The following is a 23,575-nucleotide window of genomic DNA, read 5'->3' on the forward strand; positions in this document are numbered from 1 at the left end:
CAAAACCTTTTGTGGTTCTATGTTGAGGTAGACTCTAAACGAATCAATGATAATTCAAACTTAAAAAGCTATACTTCATTGTTATAATGCCCATTATCTTAGGAGTAAAGGAAGGCTCATGAATTCAGCTTCTGAGTTCAACTTAATGCCTCCTTTATTAGGGGTGGGGGAACACAAACTACAAAACTATATCAACAAAGTACCAAAAAAGCCTTTGGACTGATAAGAGTAAAAAAAATTGTAAAAAATAATTTTGATTACAGATATCCTGGTGAAATTTCATCCAAATCAAGGAAACAGTTATTTTTCGGATATTATGCTGAGGTGAGCTCGGAAAGAAAAGTCATCACGTCTCCGCCGGGACTCGAACCCAGGCCCTCTTGCATACCGGGCAAGCATGCTACCATCTACACCACTGGAGACACATGAATCTGCCTTCCTAATTTCACGCACTGTGTCGTGAGGAGCTGAAAAGAAATTAGGAAGGCAGATTCATGTGTCTGCAGTGGTGTAGATGGTAGCATGCTTGCCCGATATGCAAGAGGGCCTGGGTTCGAGTCCCGGCGGAGACGTGATGACTTTTCTTTCCGAGCTCACCTCAGCATAATATCCGGAAAATAACTGTTCCCTTGATATCTCTGGCTGAAAAAAAAGCCATCTATATCTATCTTTCATCCAGTTGAAATGTTGAAATGTTACAAGTTGAATTTATTTTGGTACAATCGAAAGAACGACACAAATTTTACTGATTGACATTTTTTTACCACTTACGGGAAGGGAGCTAATTACAGAATAGATCAGAAGGATGCATACATTCATCTTTTAGAATGATTTATCACTTCAATATTGTTGTAGTTTTTTTCTTCGAGACACAACACGCTATTATCAGCAGTTGACTCTACAGAAATGTATTTTCTTTCCACAGCAGGAAAATGACTGATTTGGAAAATTTTGATTGATCTAAACTCTTTCGATATTTCAAAAAATAAAAGTTTAATTTGCGAAACATCAGTTTATAAAAACCAAGAAAAATTTTATTGGCCCTGATGTTAGCATATAAATATGTTTTTCTAAAAACACACTTTTAAAAACAAGAAAATAGTTCAAAAAATACTTGTATGATTTCAAAGGAACTTTGTGATAAAAAAACATGGTTTGTCCTACATCCATATTTAAACAGATGAATCTTGTGTGAGTCTTCGAGATTTGTTCAACGGCCACCCTTTACATTTTGAACATGTATGAAACAAAAATTTGTACTGGCACATATCATTTTGGCATATTGAGCAATCTACTTTACTGCAACTGATATTTGAGTCACCATTCGCAGCTTCTTCGGCATGCCTTATCCTCAACAGTAACTCTTGGCCTTCACAAAATGAAGCTAAATCATTGGATGATGAACGATAGCAACTAAAACAAGGCCATCTTGGACGCAGGTTGCTCAAGTATAAAATGAGTCTGTCAAACTCGTGGGGAAAATCAAATGTTTTCCCAAAAGATTTCAATTTTTTCACATGAGGATCATTTTTATCAGAGTAACTGAGAAATACTTTTGCAAGTTTCTTTTGGTCAGTGTAAAAGCTTCCGTCTCCAAATATTTTACTGCAAATAAACTCAACTGTAGGTCGAAAACGATCAGCCCAAGGATGCCATGGTGATAAAGTATTCTCTGGAATTTTTTGTGAACTTATAAGCACAATAGCAGTGGCTTCTTCATACTTTTTGCACATCAGTTCACCTGCATTGCCATCACCATATATAAGAGAAACTGTGAAGTGAAGATGCGCCAAGACCCATTCAAAGGCATTGACCACTGCCGCATGACATGGCACACATGGGTACACCAACAGGACAGAAGGTGCAGCAGTCTTTTTCCCTGAGAAATAACATAATGTGTATAAAAATATGATACAAAAATAATAAATGATTGATGATCTTTTAAGTAGGAATGTCTAGTTATTGTATACTAAAAAAGTGTTGTTCACAAAAGGTGGATTAGACATCTCTGTTTTAGGGTGTTTCAATTATAATATCAGCTTATCTACAGGGTTGCGCATGAAAAACCAGGTTGCATGACTCTCCCAACACACCCCCAAAGATAAGATATATCTTATCTCCAGCTGTCAAATGCATTTGCCCAGAATTTCCCCAAATTCACAGTAAACAAGGACATCTATTTGACTTTTCTGAAGGAATTTTATTAAAGTGTTATTGAAAAAGAATGTGAAAGAGGCTCTCATGCAGCCAGTTTATAGTCCCAACCCTGCATTGCCCCCACCCCCCATGAAGAGAATACAGTTGAACCTCGTTAACATTAACTTGCTTAAGATAAAAAGAATGATTGGTTTCCCACATTCTCTATTGTGATATGTTAAAAAAAAATATACTTAGTATATAAACCTCTTAAATGGAAAATCACTTAACGTGAAAAGATTTGTCAAACCTGAATAAAAATACATGCTTTGTAGAAACATTCCAGGAAGGAAAGGGTTGGGTGAATGTTGTTAATGAATGTTTGATGTCAGGAAAATTACAATCTTGCGATCAGGGGATCATCTGATGTTAGAAGATACACTACTGAAGAGGAATCATGCAGAAAATGACTCAATATATTGATAGCAATTTCAGCGAATTTGTTAGAACATTTGTTAGCAACATTGCTTATATAGAAGTGCATAGAAATCTGCCATTTCTGCAACAATCAAGAATTGCTTTCAGCATGGTGGATTCGTTGATTTGAAAACAAATGCTGTTGAAAACAAAACCGTAGCATAAGAACCATCTTTGATTGAAGAAGCTGAACATCTCAGAATTCTGACAGCAGATCGATTTAAAGAATACGCCAAAGTCCACGAAAACATTCCAACTGTTCAGACTGAGTGATATTATTTGTCTATTCAGACAAATAATATCACTGCATGTAATCAAGACCTGAGTGGGTCAGACGATGAACCAGAAGCTAACTTTCAATCCAATTTTCCGAGAAATAGAGCTTCAGAAGCTTTGAAAACACTTAGGAACTTTCAAATGGACCTTAAGAACGTTTCATTCATTTTGAACTATTTGAATGAAATTGGAAAGTCTCTGCAACTGTGTACTACAGAGAAAATGAAGCAGCACGCGATCACAGACTTTTTCAAAAAAAAAAGATTGAATGCTGCTGGTATGTAAATTTTTCGTTTTAAAAATTGTGAATAGAATTTGTGAAAAGAAAAGAAAGAGAATTCGATCAATTCAGTGTATTATATTTGCATAAATTTACACTGTGTTAAATTTCGCAATAGCACAAATAGAATGTCAACAATTTTTTGTGCCAAGTTTATCAGCAGGGGTCTGTTCAGACTTTTCTGTAGTATCCTGATATTGTGAAGATTTTCCTTATTTTTGGGAAAAGGGTTATTAATTTTGTGAAAATACTTAATTCTGTGGAAAGCAAAATAAGCTAGTTAATTAATCACAAAAGAAATTTTGTGAAGGGTCCATTTTTCATATCCAGAATTCCGTGAAGGGTCTGGGAAACAGACCCAAATTTCTGCTGAACAGATCTGAGTTACTGGTTAACATGAAATACTGCTAATGTGAAAAATTTCAGCAGAATCTTGAGTTTCATGTTAAAGAGGTTCAACTGTAGTTTTTAAGAGAAATAGAGAAAATATTAGCAACTCTATATAGTGTGGTAATAGAAATATGTAGTACAATAAATCTCATATCACAATGATTCCTTAAACCAACCAGGGTTTGAAAAATCAAAAAAATATTTAGGTGCCTGCCAAATTTCTTAGGAGTCAAACATGATTTTTCCTCAAGAAAAATAATCCTAAATAACGTTCTTTTGATTTTTCCAGACTTAACCTTTTGTAGTCCTATGTCGAGGTGAAATTGACATCATGAAAAACCGATACTTAGTTGTTTTAACAGACCCTTACAATGACAAGAGGGCCCCTCTGAACTTGGCTTCTTAGCAGAACCTATGAGCCAAACAAAAAACTCAATAGGATATAAAGTACAAACTGTGGTAAAATGGTAGATTCCCAAATATTGATCCCCTTACTACAAAAGCAAAGTTTGAGGGGAATAATCATTTTAATAATAAATAATTCAGGCTCAACAAACACGGAAATAACTTCCACCCAGGAACTAAGAAAAAATGTTTTCTTTAGTTATATAGTAAAAAAATAGATGCATTGTATTCTGAAATAACCTCTATACCACCAGACCTTGTGTTCTCATCAAAAGAATTAGCAAAATGCAGATATGCTGATATTCTACAAAAAACATTTCCTAGATGGAGCATTTATACATTTAATGCAGAGTTTGACAAATTGAAAAAAAAAATAAATAAAATAAAAAAACTGGCACCAGCCAAATGTCTTAGGAGATGATTTTAATGTAATAAAATAAAATAAAGAACGGTCCTAAACGATATTTCCAACTTTTTCAGAACTCTATATCCTTTACCTATGTGAAAAGCTACCCTGTCAGGAAATCAGAAAATGTTTTGTTGTTCATAGACTCCAATCTAGCAATCTCATACAGAAAAGCTTGAGCGTAAATAGCAATTTTATAGTCCTTATGGTGACATGGTACCTGGCTGTCAAGCCTTGATTAACATATCTTTACAAGCAATGTGTAATACCCCATTCAACAGTAATTATAACAGCACATTCACATAAACTATAGGAAACTATTTTTAGTCACTTCATTTTTCATTATCAAGAATATGAATGAATGAAAACTATACAGGGTGTTCTGTAAGTCCTATAATCAGGCTTTATCTCATCGACCATTCGTCATAAAGGTATGTTTCTAATTTAAAAAATGCTCAAAATGTGTCCAGGAATTATTCTGCACCAGTGTTTCGGTAGAGAAAATATAATGTGTCCAAAAAATATAAAAATCTAAATTTTTAAATTGTACCCTTGTCCTTGAACTTTCAAATGAAAAGTTGTTGCAATGCTCTCCTCTGAGCCCAACAAAAAAATTCTATGTTTCTAAGTACAATATTCACTGACATATTTTAATTGAAAAATTAAATGTAGATTCTTTATTTTATGAAACACTGTATTTTCCCTGGTACAGAGCGAGTGATTTCTGAACACATTTTGAGCATTTTTTTAAAAATTATAACCATAGTTCTACAATGAACGATTGATGAGGTAAAGACAGAATCAGGACTGAGAGGCAACCTGTCAAATAAAGGTTTGTGAACTCACCCATTCTAAATAACCAGCGAATTCCCATTGAGATGGCAATTACAAAGACTATACCAAATAGAATTATTCCCATCATCAGGCCGATAGTGATGTCTGAAATAATCAACGAACATGTATGTTACTATATGGTAATTTTAAACCGAAAAAAAAACAAGATCTATTCCATTTCAAATACTTGAATCATAACTCAAAAAAAACGTTTTTTTTCCTCTCTAATATAAGAAATTGTCAGAAATTTTTAAACTCATATCTTTCTTCAAAGGCACAGCAATTACATTGAAACATTTTGACTTTTTGCAAACTCGTATGAAATGCATACCCAGTCGTTCTGATGAAACAAAGAAACCATTTGAATGAACAGCTTCACACTCGTCCTTCCAAGTTTGGATTGTGATTTCAACATAATAGTATCCAATATCCACATTCTGGAATTCAACATGCATCATGTCACTATCTGATTCCGGTTCCAATGACTTTGAGGCAACAATGCTATCATCATTGTCTTCTGTGATGAGGGATACTTTGTATCCTCGTATGTCATGAAATGATGGAGCTTTTGAAAAATGTACAGAGACTTTGTTCGCTTCTAAACTTGAAAGGAACACCAAAATTAGGGGTTTCCACAAACATGGTTCTTCTGGTTCTAGAATGAAGAAATTTTGAAAAGAAAATTTAGATAGAAGTTAAATAAATTGTTAATGAAACATAAAATTGGGTATATATATAGTTACTATATTATAAATTACTTTTGGAAAAAGAGCATTAGATGCAATGGTGATTGGGTGTTGAAAATATATAGAGATTGTTAAAAGACTAGTACAGTGATACCTCAGCAAACAAAGATGATTCGCTCCAGAATCATGTTCATTAGACGAAATCATCTTTAACTGAAACACTGTCTCCCATAGGTTTCTATGGAAAATTGTTCAATTCGTAGCATCTCTCCAACATTTAACGATAAGTTTTTCAAAACACCAAGGAATGCTATAAAAAGGGCAGAAAATTACTGATGGCTAAAATAAACAGCTTCATAATGGGGTGAATGAGAATATACAGGAAGATGAGAGATGCTGAAGATCTTTTTATTTTACACCAATGTACACAACCTACACCAGCAACAGTCAATTTTGTTAGGTGTCCCCACCATTTAGGATTTCGTTAGCTCATTTCTGTGTCTGATACAAGCAGAAAGAAAAAAACTCCTAGAATGTGTCCAGACTGTTCAGTTTAATGCTTAGAGTCTTGTACTGAAAGAATATGTGCTCTGTGAATATAGGCTTTTTTCTTTTAAATGCATTTTCTATCGGCTAAACATTTTATTTTACATGAAATGGTTCAAAAAAATTTAAGAAAGAGAAATGGAAGTACATCTAGAAAAGATTCTGAATTAGATTTGAGTTATTCGGGCTAGAGACACAATAATTCTGATGATGATTGACAGTAAAATTCAGCTCACGATGCTGCTGTCCTATGTTTTAGCGAATGCATCAATTCCTAAAAAATGTTTTTAGCCAAGGCAGAAATATGATGAATAAAATTTGTAAGCTGAGGTGTTCATTAGCCGAGGTATCACTGTACATTAGTAGTAGGTGAGGGTCTCTTTCTTTCTTTCTTCCCATGAAATACTTAATCCTTAGGAAATGAATCTATTTATGCAAAAAGGCATAGATCCATCTGCCCAAAAATTTACTTTAGACATTTCTATGAGTTCAGTACAGGCTTTTACATGTTACATACCAAAAGGACATTATTTTGCACTACCTGGTGAAAGATATCCATAGCTCAAGTTTCAGAATTTATGTAGAAAAAGATTGGCATGGTAATAATTTGGCTGAGACCAAGTGATTGAAAAATTAGTTATTTTGTATCAGGACGAAATAGTCATTCAATGTATGCTATAAAACCCTACAAATAACTGTGCTACTATCATTCAATGTATCCAGCATACTTACCTATCGATGAAGCATCGGGCAAATACATCAAATACTGAAGTTCTTCATTTAAAGGAAACGCTCTTGCTACAATCACAAATGTGAAAATGCCAGTATCATCTAAGGAATGAAGACAGTCGTAATACAAAGAAAACTGCAAAGAAGAAGAAAAAAGGATAGAAACAAAAATATTTCACTGTTCAAAAAAATCATAATACACAAGTAGGCATATAAAAAATATATTTCATTCCATTAGAATGAAATGTATCACCCTCAAGGGCGTAGCGAGGGGGGGGGGGACTTGGGGGTCTGGTCTTCCCCCCCCCCCCGAAATGTGAGAAAATGACCGAAAAAAGGTTAAAAGATGGCCAAATCCAATGTTTTGTCAGTTTGGTCCCCCCCCGAACGAAATTTCTGGCTACGCCCCTGATCACCCTTATACAGAAATGAATTTCAATTTAAAGAAAACTAGCATAATTTTAAGCAAAATAGTAGAAGTTTCATTATGTGTGAAGAAACATTCATTAAATATAATTTCATTCCATAGAGAATCTGCAATATATAACAAAAATAGTACATATTGATCACTGACCACATTATATATATATTTCAGGAAGACAATATAAAAACGTTTTGTTGAATATCATTTTATAGAGAAATATACGGTAAGGAATATAATGATAGAAAATATAACAATGGAAAATCTATGTGCAAAAAAATTCATAGGAATGTCTAGTGTTTGTAGATATAAATAGTGTATTATATAAATTGGCATGATCTAAATCCAGTATTGATGTGTTATACAATGGAAATGAGCATAAAAATCAATATATTCAGCAAGACTATGCATGGAATTGTTGGATATTATTTGTTATTAGTCATTTTATTAAGTTTATCAAGTGCAGAGTTGGCATTTGCTTGTGTTGGCTGTATTGTGGGGAATCATGCAATTCACGTTGTATTGTGTTAAATTATGAGACACCCAGCACTGTATTTTAATGATTCATACAAAAATTTTATTCGTCAACGGTTAGATGTTTCTCTAACGAAAATGAAGAAAAATGACATGTTTAGGTTGAGAAATTTTAAACAGAATTTTAATAGCAAATCAAAGACAAATGAAAAAGAAAATCAACATAAATAAAATGAGGGAGAAAGCAATGTAATATAACAAAATAGCAAAACAAATGAATACATAAGTGAAGTAAATTAAAAATACTTTTTTTCTTTTGATGCGTGCAGCTTTACGGATATCAAAGATTCTGCAAATTGTTTCGTTTGACGTGGAATCGCTTACCTTGACATAGAAACCATTTATTTCTAAATAAAATGTAAAATATTCATTCAAGAAAAATAATTGCACAATATGAAACATTATCATTTCTCTTCAGCATGAAGAAAACAAAAACCAAGTGATGGCTATTGTGTTTCTTTACTAGAACTCAAAGCACACAAATAAGATTTTGAATGAATATAGTGGAGACTCATTTATACGTTGCTCAGTTATACAATTTTCACATTTATGTGACATTTGGCTACAGTTGCAATTGGTTCCTATACATTTTAAAATAATTCATTTATACAATGCAAAACCTCTACTACTCCACATGTTTCACTTTGACTTAAACTGCGAATCTTTTGAAAAAACATAATTTATATCCATCAAACGAGCCCAATTTTTGTATGCAGTGAAAACGTGTTGCTGCAAAAATTTTTCATGCATACTGTTGACACAAAAGCCATAAATTTTAGGGTTATCACTGACGTATATGAAAATGCATCTAAAGTGATTTGTTTATTGCTTGTTTCTGAGAATACACAGAATGCGGATATGGCAAGCCCCAAAAGAAACATGGCTTCAATTGTTTTCATGCCCATATGTCCATTCAGAATTTTTCTCTCCCAATGTTATCAGCGTTTATCCCCAGAAAGTAAGAAAGTCCATTGTAAGCATTTGGAGGGTACAGGTCAGCAGATAAGTTACATGCACGTACGGTACACATACACACAAACAGTAAGTTCTTTTGATCATTCCTTGTAGAATTTTCTTTGATTGTGGTACTTTGCTTGCTGGCTGTGTCAAATCTGCCATTCTTTAATAGCACAAAAAATGCTTTCGCTAAAAAAATTGAAAATTTTTGAAGAATTGGACAAGAATTTTAAATTCATGTCGAAATTCGATCTTGCAAAAAAGTTGAATATACTTGTGTCAACTTAGAAAACCATTATAAAGCAGAGAAAAACAAAATCAAAGACCATGCTGCTGGTTGCAAATTATGTACTGCCAAAACAATTAGAGTCAATGATGGGAAATTTTCCCAAGTTGAGAAGATTTTGTTGCAATTTTTCACCTAATGTCATGTCCTAAAGGTAATGTTATGTTAAATTTCTCATTTCTTTTTTTAAGTTATTTCAAATGTAATTTAATTTTTTTCTCTCAAGTATGATTGAAATAATTGTGGAGATGCAATTAAACGCATTGAATTTTATAATGTTTTGTATGTCTATAGGGGAGAGAAGTAATTCTTTTTAGTCTCAGTTGTTTGACTTAAACATTTATACAACGTTTTGACTCAGCCTCTTCATTATCGCATAAACATAGTTCAACTGCACATAATTTGATATGTAATGAATTTCATTCAACAACAATGTGAAAATGTTAGAACTTAGAACCATGTGAAAATTATATTGATAATACAAGATATACGGAAGACTGGATGTTGTGAAGATATTTATTATTTGAGATGTTAATTTTTTAAGGAAGGAAAAAACTCATCTCTGCCTCTACCGGGAGTCGAACCCGGGTCCCTCGATTGCCGGACGAGTGCTCTGACCACTAAGCTACAGAGGAGATAGAGATTTTCCTTCGCTAGAGCGTATATATGCCGAACGGAACCGTGCAATGGACGGTGAAACCGATTAGCTAATAGCTCATGAACGACGAGAGGCAGAGATGAGTTTTTTCCTTCCTTAAAAAAATAAAAAATAAAAAAAGAAGTAACATCTCAAATAATAAATATCTTCACAACATCCAGTCTTCCGTATATCTTGTATTAACAAGTGGAGAGCGACATTCATGTCATATATATAGCCCTCTGGTGGCTCGTCGTCCATGAGCTATTAGCTGATCGGTTTCACCGTCCATTGCACGGTTCCGTTCGGCATATATACGCTCTAGCGAAGGAAAATCTCTATCTCCTCTGTAGCTTACTGGTCAGAGCACTCGTCCGGCAATCAAGGGACCCGGGTTCGACTCCCGGTAGAGCCAGAGATGAGTTTTTTCCTTCCTTAAAAAATTAACATCTCAAATAATAAATATCTTCACAACATCCAGTCTTCCGTATATCTTGTATTACCAAGTGGAGAGCGACATTCATGTCATATATTGATAATAAGTGGATTTTGGTTACATTTTCAGCATAGGATGTTAAAAAAAATTGCACATGAAATACTATACAAATACAATGGCACAACAGGCAAGATGTCTAACGAGGTGGCTGAGAAAAAGATGCCCATAAAAATATGGATGTCATATATTTCAAAAATACAGCATCCCAATAAAAAAATACAATTAATAAAAATTATAAACAATATATACACATGATAAAATATTATACAATGCCCATAAAGAATACTTATGGTCTTATTCTAAGTATGGATAGCTTCTCGATTTATCCGTATTTCTTTATATTTCGTATTTCTTTTTAAACGTGTCAATTGTGTTACAATTTACTACCTCCGGGGTAGGCTATTCCATTTATTAACAACCCTATTAGAGAAAAATTCCCTGCAACACCATAACCTTGCATTGTCCCTCACCAATCGATACTGGTGTCCCCCTTGTAAAAGCAGTCGATTGACGGTGTACTAAAAGTTCATGGTCCATCTTATCCATCCCATTGAAAATTTTGAACACTTCGATCACATTCCCTCGACACCTGCATTCATCCAATGTAAACATATTCAAAAAATGTAGCCTCTCTTCATAACTCAAGCCCTGTGTGCCAATAAGAACATGCGTAGCTCTTCTCTGCACCCCTTCAACCAAGTCTATGTTTCTGTGTAGGTATGGTCTCCAAAACCTTACAGCATACTCCAGTCCAGGACGAACTAAGCCTTGAAAAAGCGGAAGAATGAATTTAGGAGAACGCGAAGAGACCTTTTTGAAAATGTGAGACCAAGCATTCTATTCGTTTTTTTGACCACTGCTGAACAATGTTCAGAAAACCTAAGCCCCTCGTCAATGAGAATTCCCAAATTGGCGTGACCCTAGTTGCATCCAGGATAGTGACACCATTTAACTCATAAGAGAACCGTGGGTTGTTCGAACCAAAATGAGCGACCATGCACCTATCAACGTTAAACGTCATGCTCCATTCATTTGCCCATACTGCAATCCTGTTTAAGTTGGTCTGGAGCAACTCCCTATCGCTTTGATTCCCGATTACCCCCATTAGCTTCACATCATCTGCAAATTTGCTAGTAATCCCATCGATATCCTGATCAAGTTTATAGACAAAAAGTGAAAAAAGTATGGGGCCAAGGATACTTCCTTGAGGAACTCCACTTGTGATGCCTGTCCAATAAGAGAATTCCCCGTTCACCATAACTCGTTGCGACCTATCTCTTAACCACGATTCTATCCAATTCAGCAAGTTGCCCCCATTTCGAATCTCGTGTAAACACTCCAAGAGCTTGAACAAACTGCCTTTTGATGATAATTTTCAAACTTTTCGAGAGGGAGCTCATCAAACTCACTGGACGATAATTTGACACCGCTTCTGTACTACCCTTCATAAATATCGGAACAACGTTAGCAAGTTTTCAATCTCTTGGGACGATACCCTCAGCAACACTACTCCTGTATATCTGTGCGACTGGCCCCAACAATTCATTAGCACATTCCCTGAGGACCCTGGGATAGATATCATCTGGTCCTGGTGCTTTGCTTGCACATACATTTCTTAGAAGATTTAGGTCCTCCACGTCTTCTACTTGAATATCGTTGAGGGTTTTATTACCCCATGCAACACCCGTATATCGAATATCATTATCTCCATTAGAAACCGGTGCGAAAAAGTCATTGAAAGCACTGCACATCCCTACATTGCTCTCTAACCTAGAGCCTCCAATGGAGAGGGGGTTAACTGTCCCTTTACAACCATTATTGACGTATTGAAAAAATGATTTTGGGTCAGAGCCAATGTGGTGGCAACTATCAATGAGGATCAATCTTATGTAATTGAATATATCAAATTTGTGTATAACCACGTCTGTTTTTAGTACTTAATATGTACTGAATCGCTACACACATCGTCTACTTTCAAACTTTTAAAGTTTTTTTAAAAAATAGAGGCAATGATTTTTCGCCATTCTTCACTTTATATTTCTCTTATCTATATATTTTTTCCCAGTACAAAGATAATTCCTCTTATTATTTTTGCCAGCCCTTAAATTATTTACTCTGTTCATGCATTTTTTACTGATCTAGAAAACATTTCCTCTCATTTATTTATTCATTTCTGGCCGATCCTTAAACTAATTCTCCTGTCTATGCATTTCTTGCTGGTCTGCAAATTATTTATTTCATTTATTTTCTGCAGATCCTCAAATCATTTCTCTTACCTTTGTATATTTTGTGTCCTCAAATTATTATTATTTTTTTTTTTTGCCACCTGCAAATTCTCTTTTATTTATTTTTTTGCTGGTAATAAAATTATTTTCCAATTTCCGCTGGTCCACAAGATTTTTCAACTATATTCAGTGCCATTGGTGTAAAATAGTTAAAGAACACTATTCTAAATCAACATAGCAGTGTAAAAAAAGTTACTTACAACTGTTTTTCTAAGTGGGGGCTCTGGCTTTTAAGAAATTAGGCTATATAAAGCCAAATTTTCTTTTCCCCATTTGTTAACCTTGATCTAAGTATGTCTTCTTTTGAAAATCATTGGAGAAAAACCACACTTAAAGTAAAAAAAACTGTATGATTTGTGTAAAATTATAGGAAAAAACTACAGTCATTTCAGTTTTTAAGCCCAGATTTATGTTAAGCATATCTATGCTACTTATATTCTGTTTGGAATACATAAATTTTAAAATTTGTGGCCAAATGTAATGGAGTAATGGACATCTTGAATTCTTGAATGCTATCAATGGAAACATGAGTGGAAACAAGAGTTTGGGAGCATCTCAAGTTTAGAGTGGCAATGAAAACTGAAAAATGATAGCGATAACTTACCTTTTGAATCAGATATCAATGAAATGTTTATTGCAGAAACAAGGTATGTTTGTTCAGGAATATACTTCCCTTCGTATGGTAGTACAGAGACTTTGAAACTTGCATCTTTTTCATGTAGCGGATACGTTATTGGTAATCTGGTCCATTGCTCAAAGCCAAAACGCTCACATGCTAAAACGTAATCAACAATAAAATTAATTTTAGTTGAATTAAAACATTTTTTTTATTGGAAGATCTTGATGCTTTAACATAAAAAAAAAAAAATATTTTCAAGATTGGTCAAGACAAAATGCATTTTAAAATTTGAGACCTAAAATTAAATTTGAGATATTTTGTTTAACCTTTAACTGCCATTGTGGAAATAATTCTGAGCATAACTGACATCATTGGGGTAATTTTGACCCCAGAAAGCATTAATGCATATAAAAAAAATCCACAAAAAAATTTTTCATAAAAGCAATGGATTTTTCACATGACTCCATATGTCAAGTCAATAAAATTTAAATTTTGGTTGTCAGTAATTTCTTTTTCAAATTTCTTTATAATTACTTTCTCGAAATGATCTTTTACTAAGACTCACATTCGAAAAAAATGGAAGGGTACACAACTTATGCATTTTTTTTTAATTATTTATTAAATTTTTTATTTATTATTTATTAAACACAATTTTTCATGATTAAAAAATGAACAGATATGATTAAAATATACTCAGAAAATAAAATCAGAAGAAAGGGAACAGCCCCCAACCAGCGTCAAAGGGTGGAACCACACACACAACTTATCTAATGTATATGCACATATATGAATTCAGGGTTCCCAGCAAAATCCACTTGATCATTTCCCTGACTTTCCCTGACTCTCCCTGACCAAATTCAAAAATTTCCCTGACCAAATGCACGTACTCTGTCACACGCATATATAATTCTAAACCATCTAATATCAGTAAATCAGTGATTCCCAACGTGGGCGATGGAATGTCCCAGGGGGCGGTAGAAGCTACAGGTGTAATATAGGATCCTATGGGTTAGATTGTGTTGGGGGCGATGGGTGAAAAAAATTTCTGAAGGGTGGTGATGGGCCAAAAAAGATTAGGAAACTATGCTCTAAATTATAGTCGACCCCCCTCCTCCGTATTTGTGGGGGTTACATTCTGGGGGTGGGGAAAATATGGGAAATTGCAAATAACTGAAACCATAGATTTTTTGTTTATCTTGTTTATTGAACATCATGAGAAGAGCACGGTAACGCAAAATTATAAGGAAATATAAACAAGGGTGCAGTGATTGATTGTTGGTGATGTTTTTTGAAAGAACATTGTAATTTCTGTTTGCCGTTTCTTCTTCATATCATCAAGTATGTTGGAGTATGTTGACAAGACTTTCTCTACCAATCTTTCTACATGTGAAGAACGTAATATAGAGGGGATCTATATCATGAAAATCATCTGGTGGTGAGCCACAGCAGCAACTGGCTTACTTTTGCCAAGCATAGTCAATACATATATAATTTTTTTTTTTTTTTTTTTTGTATTTTCGGAGCATTATCAGTAGCACTAGACAAATGAGCCATCCTAAACAGGCACAACTCAAATTTTGTAAACAAAACATGTAAATGACGATTGCTGAGGAAAAAATCCAATAAAGGGAAAAAAACCACAAATACGGGAACCACGAATACGGGGTGGGGCAACTGTATATCATTTCACAGTAATACACCATTGAAAAGCACATTACAGACAGATGCTAATATTTTGCCGCCACCACCACTCCTTCCAAAATCAAACAGTGTATATGATCTTGTACACAACACTAGTTTCCTTGGAAATTTCACAGAGATAACTGAATTCAAATCATTCTTCAACATATAAAGGTTAAGGGCCCTTTTACACGGAGCGGATGTGGACGCAGGTCCGGAAGAAGTTTTAACAATTGGTATATACAGAGCATTTCAGACGATGTGGAATGCACCCTCACCTTTGAAGTGTTCATGTGGGTTCGGATGGCATCCGCATGTGTCAAAACCTACGTGCGGGCTCCACATCCACACATACAAGTATCGTACATTAGGTTATTTGGAGCTATTCACACGACGCGGATGCGGGTCAAATTAGTCCACATCTTTGGCTACTTTTTCAAGATGATTTCGCATGGATTTTTTTAATTATTTGACATAAATATAAAAACACCATATGAAGGTCCCTGTGCATCAATAGGATGTACCCACATATATGTCTATCCCTCCATTTCCTTCTGAGATAAAGGAGATATAGCAACTTTAACTGCCTTTTGTCCATACTTTACAATTTTATATAATAAAACCTGCCAACAACTGAACTTTAATAACTTTTAAATTTAATTACAAATTTTAAATTTTTTCTTTTTAAATTTTTAAAATTATTTTAAAAATATAAATATTTAAAATTGTTTTAAATATTTATTTATTTTTAAAACTAAATACTTTTATTAAACAACGTTATCCATGTACGGCGTTCACTCAGGGCTGAATTAACATGTTTGAAAGCCCTAAGCACTTGAATAGTTTTGGTGTGTGTGTCCCACCCCCAATACCTACATATATACGTTACATGATATTGAGTCTATAAACTTAAAAAAAAAAGTGACTAATCTAAGGATGGGATTTCACTCTAAAAGTTTTATGAAAGTTATTTTATAAAACTTGAAAAAAAGCAACCAATAAATTTATCGGTTACATTCGAGAAAATGCAACCAATCAGCTTATTGGTTGCATTTGTAAAAGAATAAAATTTTTATAGTGTAATCCGGGCTTAACACAGAATTGTGATGTGAATATTTCTAAGCACAGACATTTTGAAAGTCTTCACCCCTCCCCCTTTTTCTACTTGCAAAGTCTTTTGATATCTCCTGATTTTTTCTTTTTTGGAACATCATTGGATGTGTTTTTGGAATTTTATTTCATATTTTCTAAAAAGACAGATCTTAGATTTTTTTTCAAAACCTTTTGAAAATATTTTGAGATATGTTCTCCCATTGACTAATTGTGACGATCAAACTGAAAAGGCATCTTTATGTTAAGGTTAAACTATTAAGATTATTCTATGGGGCTCTAGATTAAACCAAAGAATAGCTCTAGGCTGCCTATGAGCACTGAATCAGGGGTGAAGGAGAAAAATAATTACAAAAATTGGGGAAAAAAAGTTTTTATGCACAAATTTCAAACTAAAGATTTTTTAGAACTTTAGTGCTCGTGTGAAAGGGCATGCAAATCTGGGATCTGGACCCACGTCCACTCAGTGTGAAATGGGCCTAAAGGTTCTCTACCCACAGGCAGGAAAAAAAACAAGAAAATAAAATGTTTTTTTCAGAAGAAATAGAAAAGAAGTTAAGCACTGATATATTGGCTTTGCTTTCAACAATGGAAAGGAGGGTCTCTCCACTTTAGATCCCTTCATCTATTTACTCAGAGGGCAGATTGTTTCTTGGCCAACATTGTAAAATCCCACTCTTAAACTGATAAGACATTTCTCTCAGTAGGGGATCTGGAGGAAAATGCTGATAAGGATTTTTTTTCCTCTCCCTGGGGGATCTGAAAAATAATCTTCCATGGAAAAAAGTGAAGGTAAACCATTTGAACGTAGATTTATCCTCTGATTTTTTCCCCTTCAAATTTCCCCTGACTTTTCCCAAGTATTTAGAATTTTCCCTGACTTTTGACAAATATTTCATATTTTCCCTGACTTTCCCTGACCGTTTTCCGATTCCCTGACTTTCCCTGATTCTCCCTGACTTTCCAGGTTGCTGGGAACCCTGGAATTGGCATCACCTTCATCATGCCTTCTCCCAGACATTCAAGTCTATTTCCGCACCCCTGGTAAAGATGAACATGTTGATTTGAGCAGATCTTAAGTTAGCACGGTTTCATTTGATCTCACGCTCCCAATTTTTAAACATAATTTATGTCATGCACTTATAATCCCATTGCATCATTTATAAATTTAAAAAAATTATCAGCAATTTTCAATGAAAAGTTTCAGAATAATGAAGAAAACAGCACAAGTATATCAAAATATGTTATTTGTCAATGTGATTGTTCCAAAAAATAAGAAAACTTCTATAAAATTTCTTTTATAAAATTTCTAAAAAAGTATTTTCAAAAAACTTTTATAAAATTTCTTTAACTAAAAAATTTCAATCCAAAAAAAACATTTTTTATCTTATTAAACCAATTTCAGATATCATCTGCATATAGATGTGAGGTGAGAATATTCTCCTGGAAATAAAACTTATTATATTCATTTTCCTTTTAAATAATTTCATTTTTTTTACTAATCTTGTTTATATTATGAAATAGTTTTCATTGCCTGAAACATTTAAAACAAAGCTATTTTCGGTATAATCACCCCACAATGACAACTTTATATTCTAATATTCTCCTGGTCAAGATGAGAGGTTTTAAAAAAGTTTGGTTATGAAGATTTTAGAAAAAACCTTTAGATTAAAACCTTAAAAAGTTAGTTAAAATTAGATACATTTTCAGAAATTAGTTCAAAGCAAAGCATAAAACACAAAGTTGATTGACAAAGGAAGCTATTCTTATACAATCACCTTCATTCTAAGATACAGAACTGTTCTCTTCAATGTACACACATTTAAATTCTGTATCACTCACATTTCTTAAAAAGTTGTGCAATTCACCCATGTTGGGTTCATTTTCTTGCTTTCAAACTTTAATATTGTGAGCTACAAACTTCAATATTCCATGTCTTCTTGACGTGAAGAGAGATGGGGACAGAATATTTTCTCGAAGGACTACACTATTATAAATTACCAGAGAATATTCTTATTGTAAAATAATAAGAATTATTCTCAAGTTATTTATAGAGATTATCCGTAATAACATGTATTATAATAAGTATTCTTGAGAATACTCTCAGGAAGGACTTCTATAACTGGAGAATATTCTCATAGAGGAAATATTCTCTGGAAGAATCATTATTAATAACTTGAGAATAATTCTTATTATTTTACAATAAGAATATTCTCCAGTAATTTGTAAGATTAGTCCTTCCAGAGAACATTTTCAAGGATATTATATATATTTATATTATAAATAACATGAGAAAATTCTCATCATGAATAATAAGAATATTCTCATCATGAATAATAAGAATATTCTCATCATGAATAATAAGAATATTCTCATCATGAATAATAAGAATATTCTCATCATGAATAATAAGAATATTCTCATCATGAATAATAAGAATATTCTCATCATGAATAATAAGAATATTCTCATCATGAATAATAAGAATATTCTCATCATGAATAATAAGAATATTCTCATCATGAATAATAAGAATATTCTCATCATGAATAATAAGAATATTCTCATCATGAATAATAAGAATATTCTCATCATGAATAATAAGAATATTCTCATCATGAATAATAAGAATATTCTCATCATGAATAATAAGAACATTCTCAAGTTATTTATAATAGTAGACCTTTCAGAGAATATTCTCCTTGATGAGAATATTCTCCTAAAGATTATTCTTGAGAATTTTACACCTCTACATCTGTGCTTACCTGTGACTTTCATAGTTCACAGGCTCCAAAAAGCAAAAAATGACCATACTCCAAAGGTATGAGGAAGTATTTTCGTCCAACAGATAATGAAAAAAGTAGAAACTAAGAATTGTTAAAATATATGAAAGAAATGTTGCAAAAATTTATTAACTGGTCAATCAACAGGCAATTTTTGTGATTACAAGATGCAAATCGTAGTCGACTTAAGCAGGGTTTAGCTATTTCGCATCAAGTTAAGAGGTTTCTTCCTCATTAAATTTGAGTATTATTTCAACCAAGAGAACAATACTTGTCGAGCTATCAAGGTTCTAGTGTGGTTCGGAAATTTTTCATTTGTATCAGGTGGTAATGCTTAAAATTGAATATTACCTGAAGTGTTGAAAACTTGGCAGGTGTTAGCAGTAGTATCTACCTAGAGAGAAAATGAAGGGCGTAAATATGTCATGTAGCATGTATGCCAAATGTGCAATTATAAAGCTATGGGAAAATTGAAAGTAAAAAACTTCTATGAGTACTTAGAGAAACCATACAAAATATTTTTTAGCAGAATGTTAACTTTTTATGGGTCGAATTCAGATTTTGATTGCATTAATACCCTGACTTAAGATGCCAGGTATTTACAATGTCTTTTTTCTTGAATAATAATTTTTTCTTAGATGCACTTTAGCAAAGTTCGAGGACTTTCTATACTATTTTCTTCCCTCACATGAGTTTTATTTCCTTTTATGTATTCTTCTCTGTCATATCAGAGACGAATACATAAAAATGAATAAAGTGACCCCATAAGCTGTATTTTACTGAACAGCCCAGTTTTTTCTCGTATTTTCGTGACAAAGTTTATTTTAATTTGTAATCTTAACTTAAATCACACATGAAGATAATTTTTACTGCTCACAAATGACATTAATTATGACTGGGGCTGGACAAATAACAAGCGTCAAGTTGCCACAGCGACTAAAAAATTGTATTGGCACCTAAAATTTTCTTTTTGTAGTTATTAAAATTCAGGCTGACAGCAGCACAAAATGTATGGAATTTATCAGAGCATGACTGCATTGTAAACATGAAAGAGGGTCAATCAGGGCATTAGCATGCCTTTCTCGGGACCCCGGATCAGACATTTACTTAGAGGCCCCCTTAAAAAGGAAAAAAAATTAAGCAAAATAAGTGTAAATTTTTTATGGGACCTCCATTCGGCTCGGGGTCCTGGGGCATTTTCCCAGTTGCCCTAACCTAGTTACGGCACTGGGATCTCTATGCCCTGAAAAGGGCAAAAGAAATATTATTATAGACATTTTTCTGGTGCCTAGATTTCGTTTGAGCCTGTACAACCATGATTATGACAATAATACAGATATTTGCCATGTTCAACATTTTTTTTCTTTCTTCATGAAATACAATTTCACTTCACTAAAGTGTTGCTTCGTGTATTAGCACATTTTCCGCTCAAAGACAACTTATTAAACCATCCAAGTCATAATCGGGCAAGAATTGGTGATGTTCTTGTTGAATGCAATGGTTGGATATTTCCTTCCAAAGCGGAAAAAACTAATTTTCCTTCAATTGAATTTACCCCCTGCCTAGGGCCCCATTTTAACATCTTCCAGGGGGGGGGGGGGAGGCAAAGAACATGTAGTCAATGTACGATTTGATATATATATATTTTTAGTGTATTTTCAAAAACCGGCCCCTCCCTGACCACCCCCCCCCCCCAAATGACGAGTTTGCTCCCACCTGACCAAGCTTCTAGTTGCGGCCATGCGTTAGATTAACATTACCTTAACATTTCATTATTCCATTAATTTCCTTCAACAATTATCAGGAATGTCCGCCCATTATTAGGCATTAAATGGCCTTCAGGAATGTTGTCTTTCCGCAATAATCAAGACTTGAAAATGAAATTCGACCTAAAGTTGAATGACAGACCTGAGCACTGCAATCACCGATGGCTTTTTTGCACAAAATCTGCGAGGAAATGTTCCTTCCGGCTCCACACAGTGTTGACTGAAAACAATGGCAAACAAGCAGGATCAACAAACAAAAGGCATTGTTGAGCACGAGAGCCATGATCGCGATCGGCCGCTCTTCTGTTTGTTTTCCTTGTCTCAATATCAACAATAGACGCAATTAAGAAAAATCAAGCCACTTGTGTCCTGGTGATATTCTGGTAGATGTGCTGCTATCTATGTGATAAATACTAAAACCGAAGCTACATGACGTAACTTTTCTTTGCTGATATATCAACAGATGGCAGCATAAGTGAAAGTTAAGATACATGTTAAAAAAACTGAATTCTAATTTTGTTTGCACTGTTGGTCTTTTTCTAGGGTTCCCTCCAACAGTGCCTCTTAATGCATGGGCCCAACCGGGCACGGCCCGAGGACCTCAAGAATAGGGGGGGGGGGGCCCTCATAAAAATGAGATCTCATTAAATGTACTATAATTTAACAGGTGGGGCCTCAGAAAAACCGTAATTGACCCAGGGGCCCATGATGATGATGCTCTTACAGGGCAGCAACTGGGGGGGGGGGGCAGGCGGGTCTCGTGTCCCGGGCCCTGGACCAAAGGGGGCGCCGAATTCACTATTGGACTGCTCGTTTAACATATAAAAAGACGGAGAGCTTCAATTACCAAAAGTTATGAAGGAAATGCATAGAAAGAGAAAAAGGAAAGTAGAAGTTCCACTTTTTTTTACAGTAATAATTATAAGAAAAGGATGCTTAGGACACACAAACTGGAACAAAGGCGTTTGTCCAGTTTCTTTGATGAACAATGATTCCTTTAGCTCTACCCTTTTCTCATAGTGCAAACACAACGATTTCTAGAAAGAAGGCAGGAGCTGATGGTGATTGCTTTCAAAATACCGTTCGTCATTATATTCGGATTCCCATCTTTCCCCATCTGCATAGCGTTTAAGCTCTAATTGACGATCTGACATATATCTCTTTCTCGTTAGCCCCGGCATGGCCCCCACAAGGGGTGGGCTGACAAGGCTCTAGCCCTGGGGCCCGGGAGGATTTTAATAATTTTTTTGTTTTTTCACGCTATAAATTCATCATAAAGGAGGCCCCGTGAAAGTCTGGTCAGGGGGCCCGTAAAAGATCCCAGGCTAGGGGCCCTGCTTCCGGATGTGGGGGCCATGAGCCCCGGTATACAGAGGGTGACGCCATTGTTGAGATTGAAAAACTGATACAAAAAAGTTTAATTTAGGAAAGGTTAGACATAAAAAAAAAGTAAGAACGACTTGCATCGCAGTGGGTGAAAAAATTTTTTATTTCAAAAAGCCCGACGGGAAAGTTAAAAAACGATAATTGCCTCTTAGCGTTGGAAACTTCTAGGGACTTTGAAAACTTTTTAGGACATAAAATAGGTTAATTTAAGAAAGATCCCTCTACTGACATAAAAAAAAGTTTAATTTAAGAAAGATCCCTCTTAGACATAAAAAAAATTAATTCGGGAAAGATCCCTAAAAACAGAAAAGATCACAGCGCCATCTGGTGTCCCTTATCTTCGTCATCCTCCTATCCCGTGGCATAAAGCGGTTTATCAGATTTCATAAGGTGTACTGAATTATAGAGAAAGCGGTCGTGGTAATGGATGATTTTCTCCACACACACATTTTTCTTTTTTTGAAAAAAAAAGTTTTTTCATTGACCAATTATGTACGAGGTATACTAAGAAAGTTAAGCGTGTTTTTGGGAATTATTATTGAAATGAAGGTGAGAGAGAGGGATTGAAAAAGAGAATTTTTTTGTTAATTATTATACGCCGAGTTTTGATAATTTGTTTGAAGCATTCCCTTGATAATTTTGCCATCGGTTTCATTGTATAAATTTTTCTCCTTACGTAATAACGATAACAGGTGGAGAATATTTGACACGTGCTGACTGTTTAAAATTAATTCAGACTTTTATATCAAAATTTAAGGCAAGTATTTCTAAAAAGATTAAGATTTATTCCAATTGAAAATGTTATGTAAGATTTACAGAAAACTCTCTGGTTGTTATGAGAGATATAGGCGTACGCAGGATTTTCATAAAGGAGGGGGTTGGATTTTTTCCTGAAAAATAACACTATACTCCCGGCTCAGGGGGAGAGGTTAGACCCCCCTTTCCGCGTATGCCAATGTGTGCAGATGATGAATTTTAGAAAGAAAAATTATTTTGTCTCTACGGGGAATCGAGCCCACGCCTTCTTGAATTTCGGACGAGTGCGCTTATTAATTTTCGTGAGAGGTCGTGAATTCCAAATTAACCGATTGACACGAAATTTTTAGTATTTTATTTGCAATTGAATGAAATATTTTTTGTAGTCATTTTTGAAAATTTGACTTTTCAAGTCGAGAGAGTAGTGAGACCCCTTAACTTTTTATGTAAGCTAATCAAAAAGACTAGTACACATGTTGGAACAGTTTTTGCACTTTCATACTTTTCTTAATAAGTGTGTATACTCGAAAGAAAGCTGTTGGTTGTAGCATTTTATACATTGGGGAGGAGGGACACATCTTGTGTGTAGGATTGCATAAAAAATAGTATCTTAAGAAGTGATGAAATGTTTACTGTGTTGTGTGGGTGTGTGTGGTTGCATGCAAATTCGTTTCAACAAATATAATTACAAAAA

At 34.3% G+C, this 23,575-nt stretch overlaps 1 protein-coding gene and 1 non-coding gene across 2 annotated transcripts; one reads left to right on the top strand and one right to left on the bottom strand.

Moving 5' to 3' along the window:
* The first annotated feature begins 498 nt into the window (after nucleotides 1–498).
* On the top strand, nucleotides 499–572 carry TRNAI-GAU (transfer RNA isoleucine (anticodon GAU)). The gene has a single exon. It is a non-coding gene; the product is annotated as a tRNA-Ile (tRNA).
* A 117-nt stretch (nucleotides 573–689) lies between these two features.
* LOC149075776 (uncharacterized) lies at nucleotides 690–21,194 on the bottom strand. Its single transcript, XM_089243286.1, has 8 exons — nucleotides 20,882–21,194; nucleotides 19,325–19,367; nucleotides 13,386–13,556; nucleotides 8,367–8,467; nucleotides 7,169–7,301; nucleotides 5,536–5,859; nucleotides 5,217–5,309; nucleotides 690–1,879 (listed from the first exon to the last, which is right to left on the bottom strand). The coding sequence occupies exons 1-8, from the start codon at nucleotides 21,020–21,022 to the stop codon at nucleotides 1,173–1,175; spliced, it is 1,713 nt and encodes a 570-aa protein (XP_089099412.1). The 5' UTR covers nucleotides 21,023–21,194; the 3' UTR covers nucleotides 690–1,172.
* Between the last annotated feature and the right edge of the window lie 2,381 nt (nucleotides 21,195–23,575).

This window comes from Pholcus phalangioides, unplaced genomic scaffold (assembly GCF_987345545.1).
Source record: "Pholcus phalangioides strain wild (caught in Gottingen) unplaced genomic scaffold, Ppha-v1.0 ptg000015l_1, whole genome shotgun sequence".
Lineage (NCBI taxonomy): Eukaryota > Metazoa > Arthropoda > Arachnida > Araneae > Pholcidae > Pholcus > Pholcus phalangioides.

Coding starts and splice junctions, on each gene's coding strand:
- LOC149075776 (XM_089243286.1), bottom strand. CDS start 21,022: ATGGCTCTCGTGCTCAACAATGCCTTTTGTTTGTTGATCCTGCTTGTT. Junction 8,468..13,385: donor ATTGATATCTGATTCAAAAG/GTAAGTTATCGC, acceptor CATTTTATTTAG/AAATAAATGGTTTCTATGTC. Junction 1,880..5,216: donor TCGCTGGTTATTTAGAATGG/GTGAGTTCACAA, acceptor GTTATTTCTCAG/GGAAAAAGACTGCTGCACCT.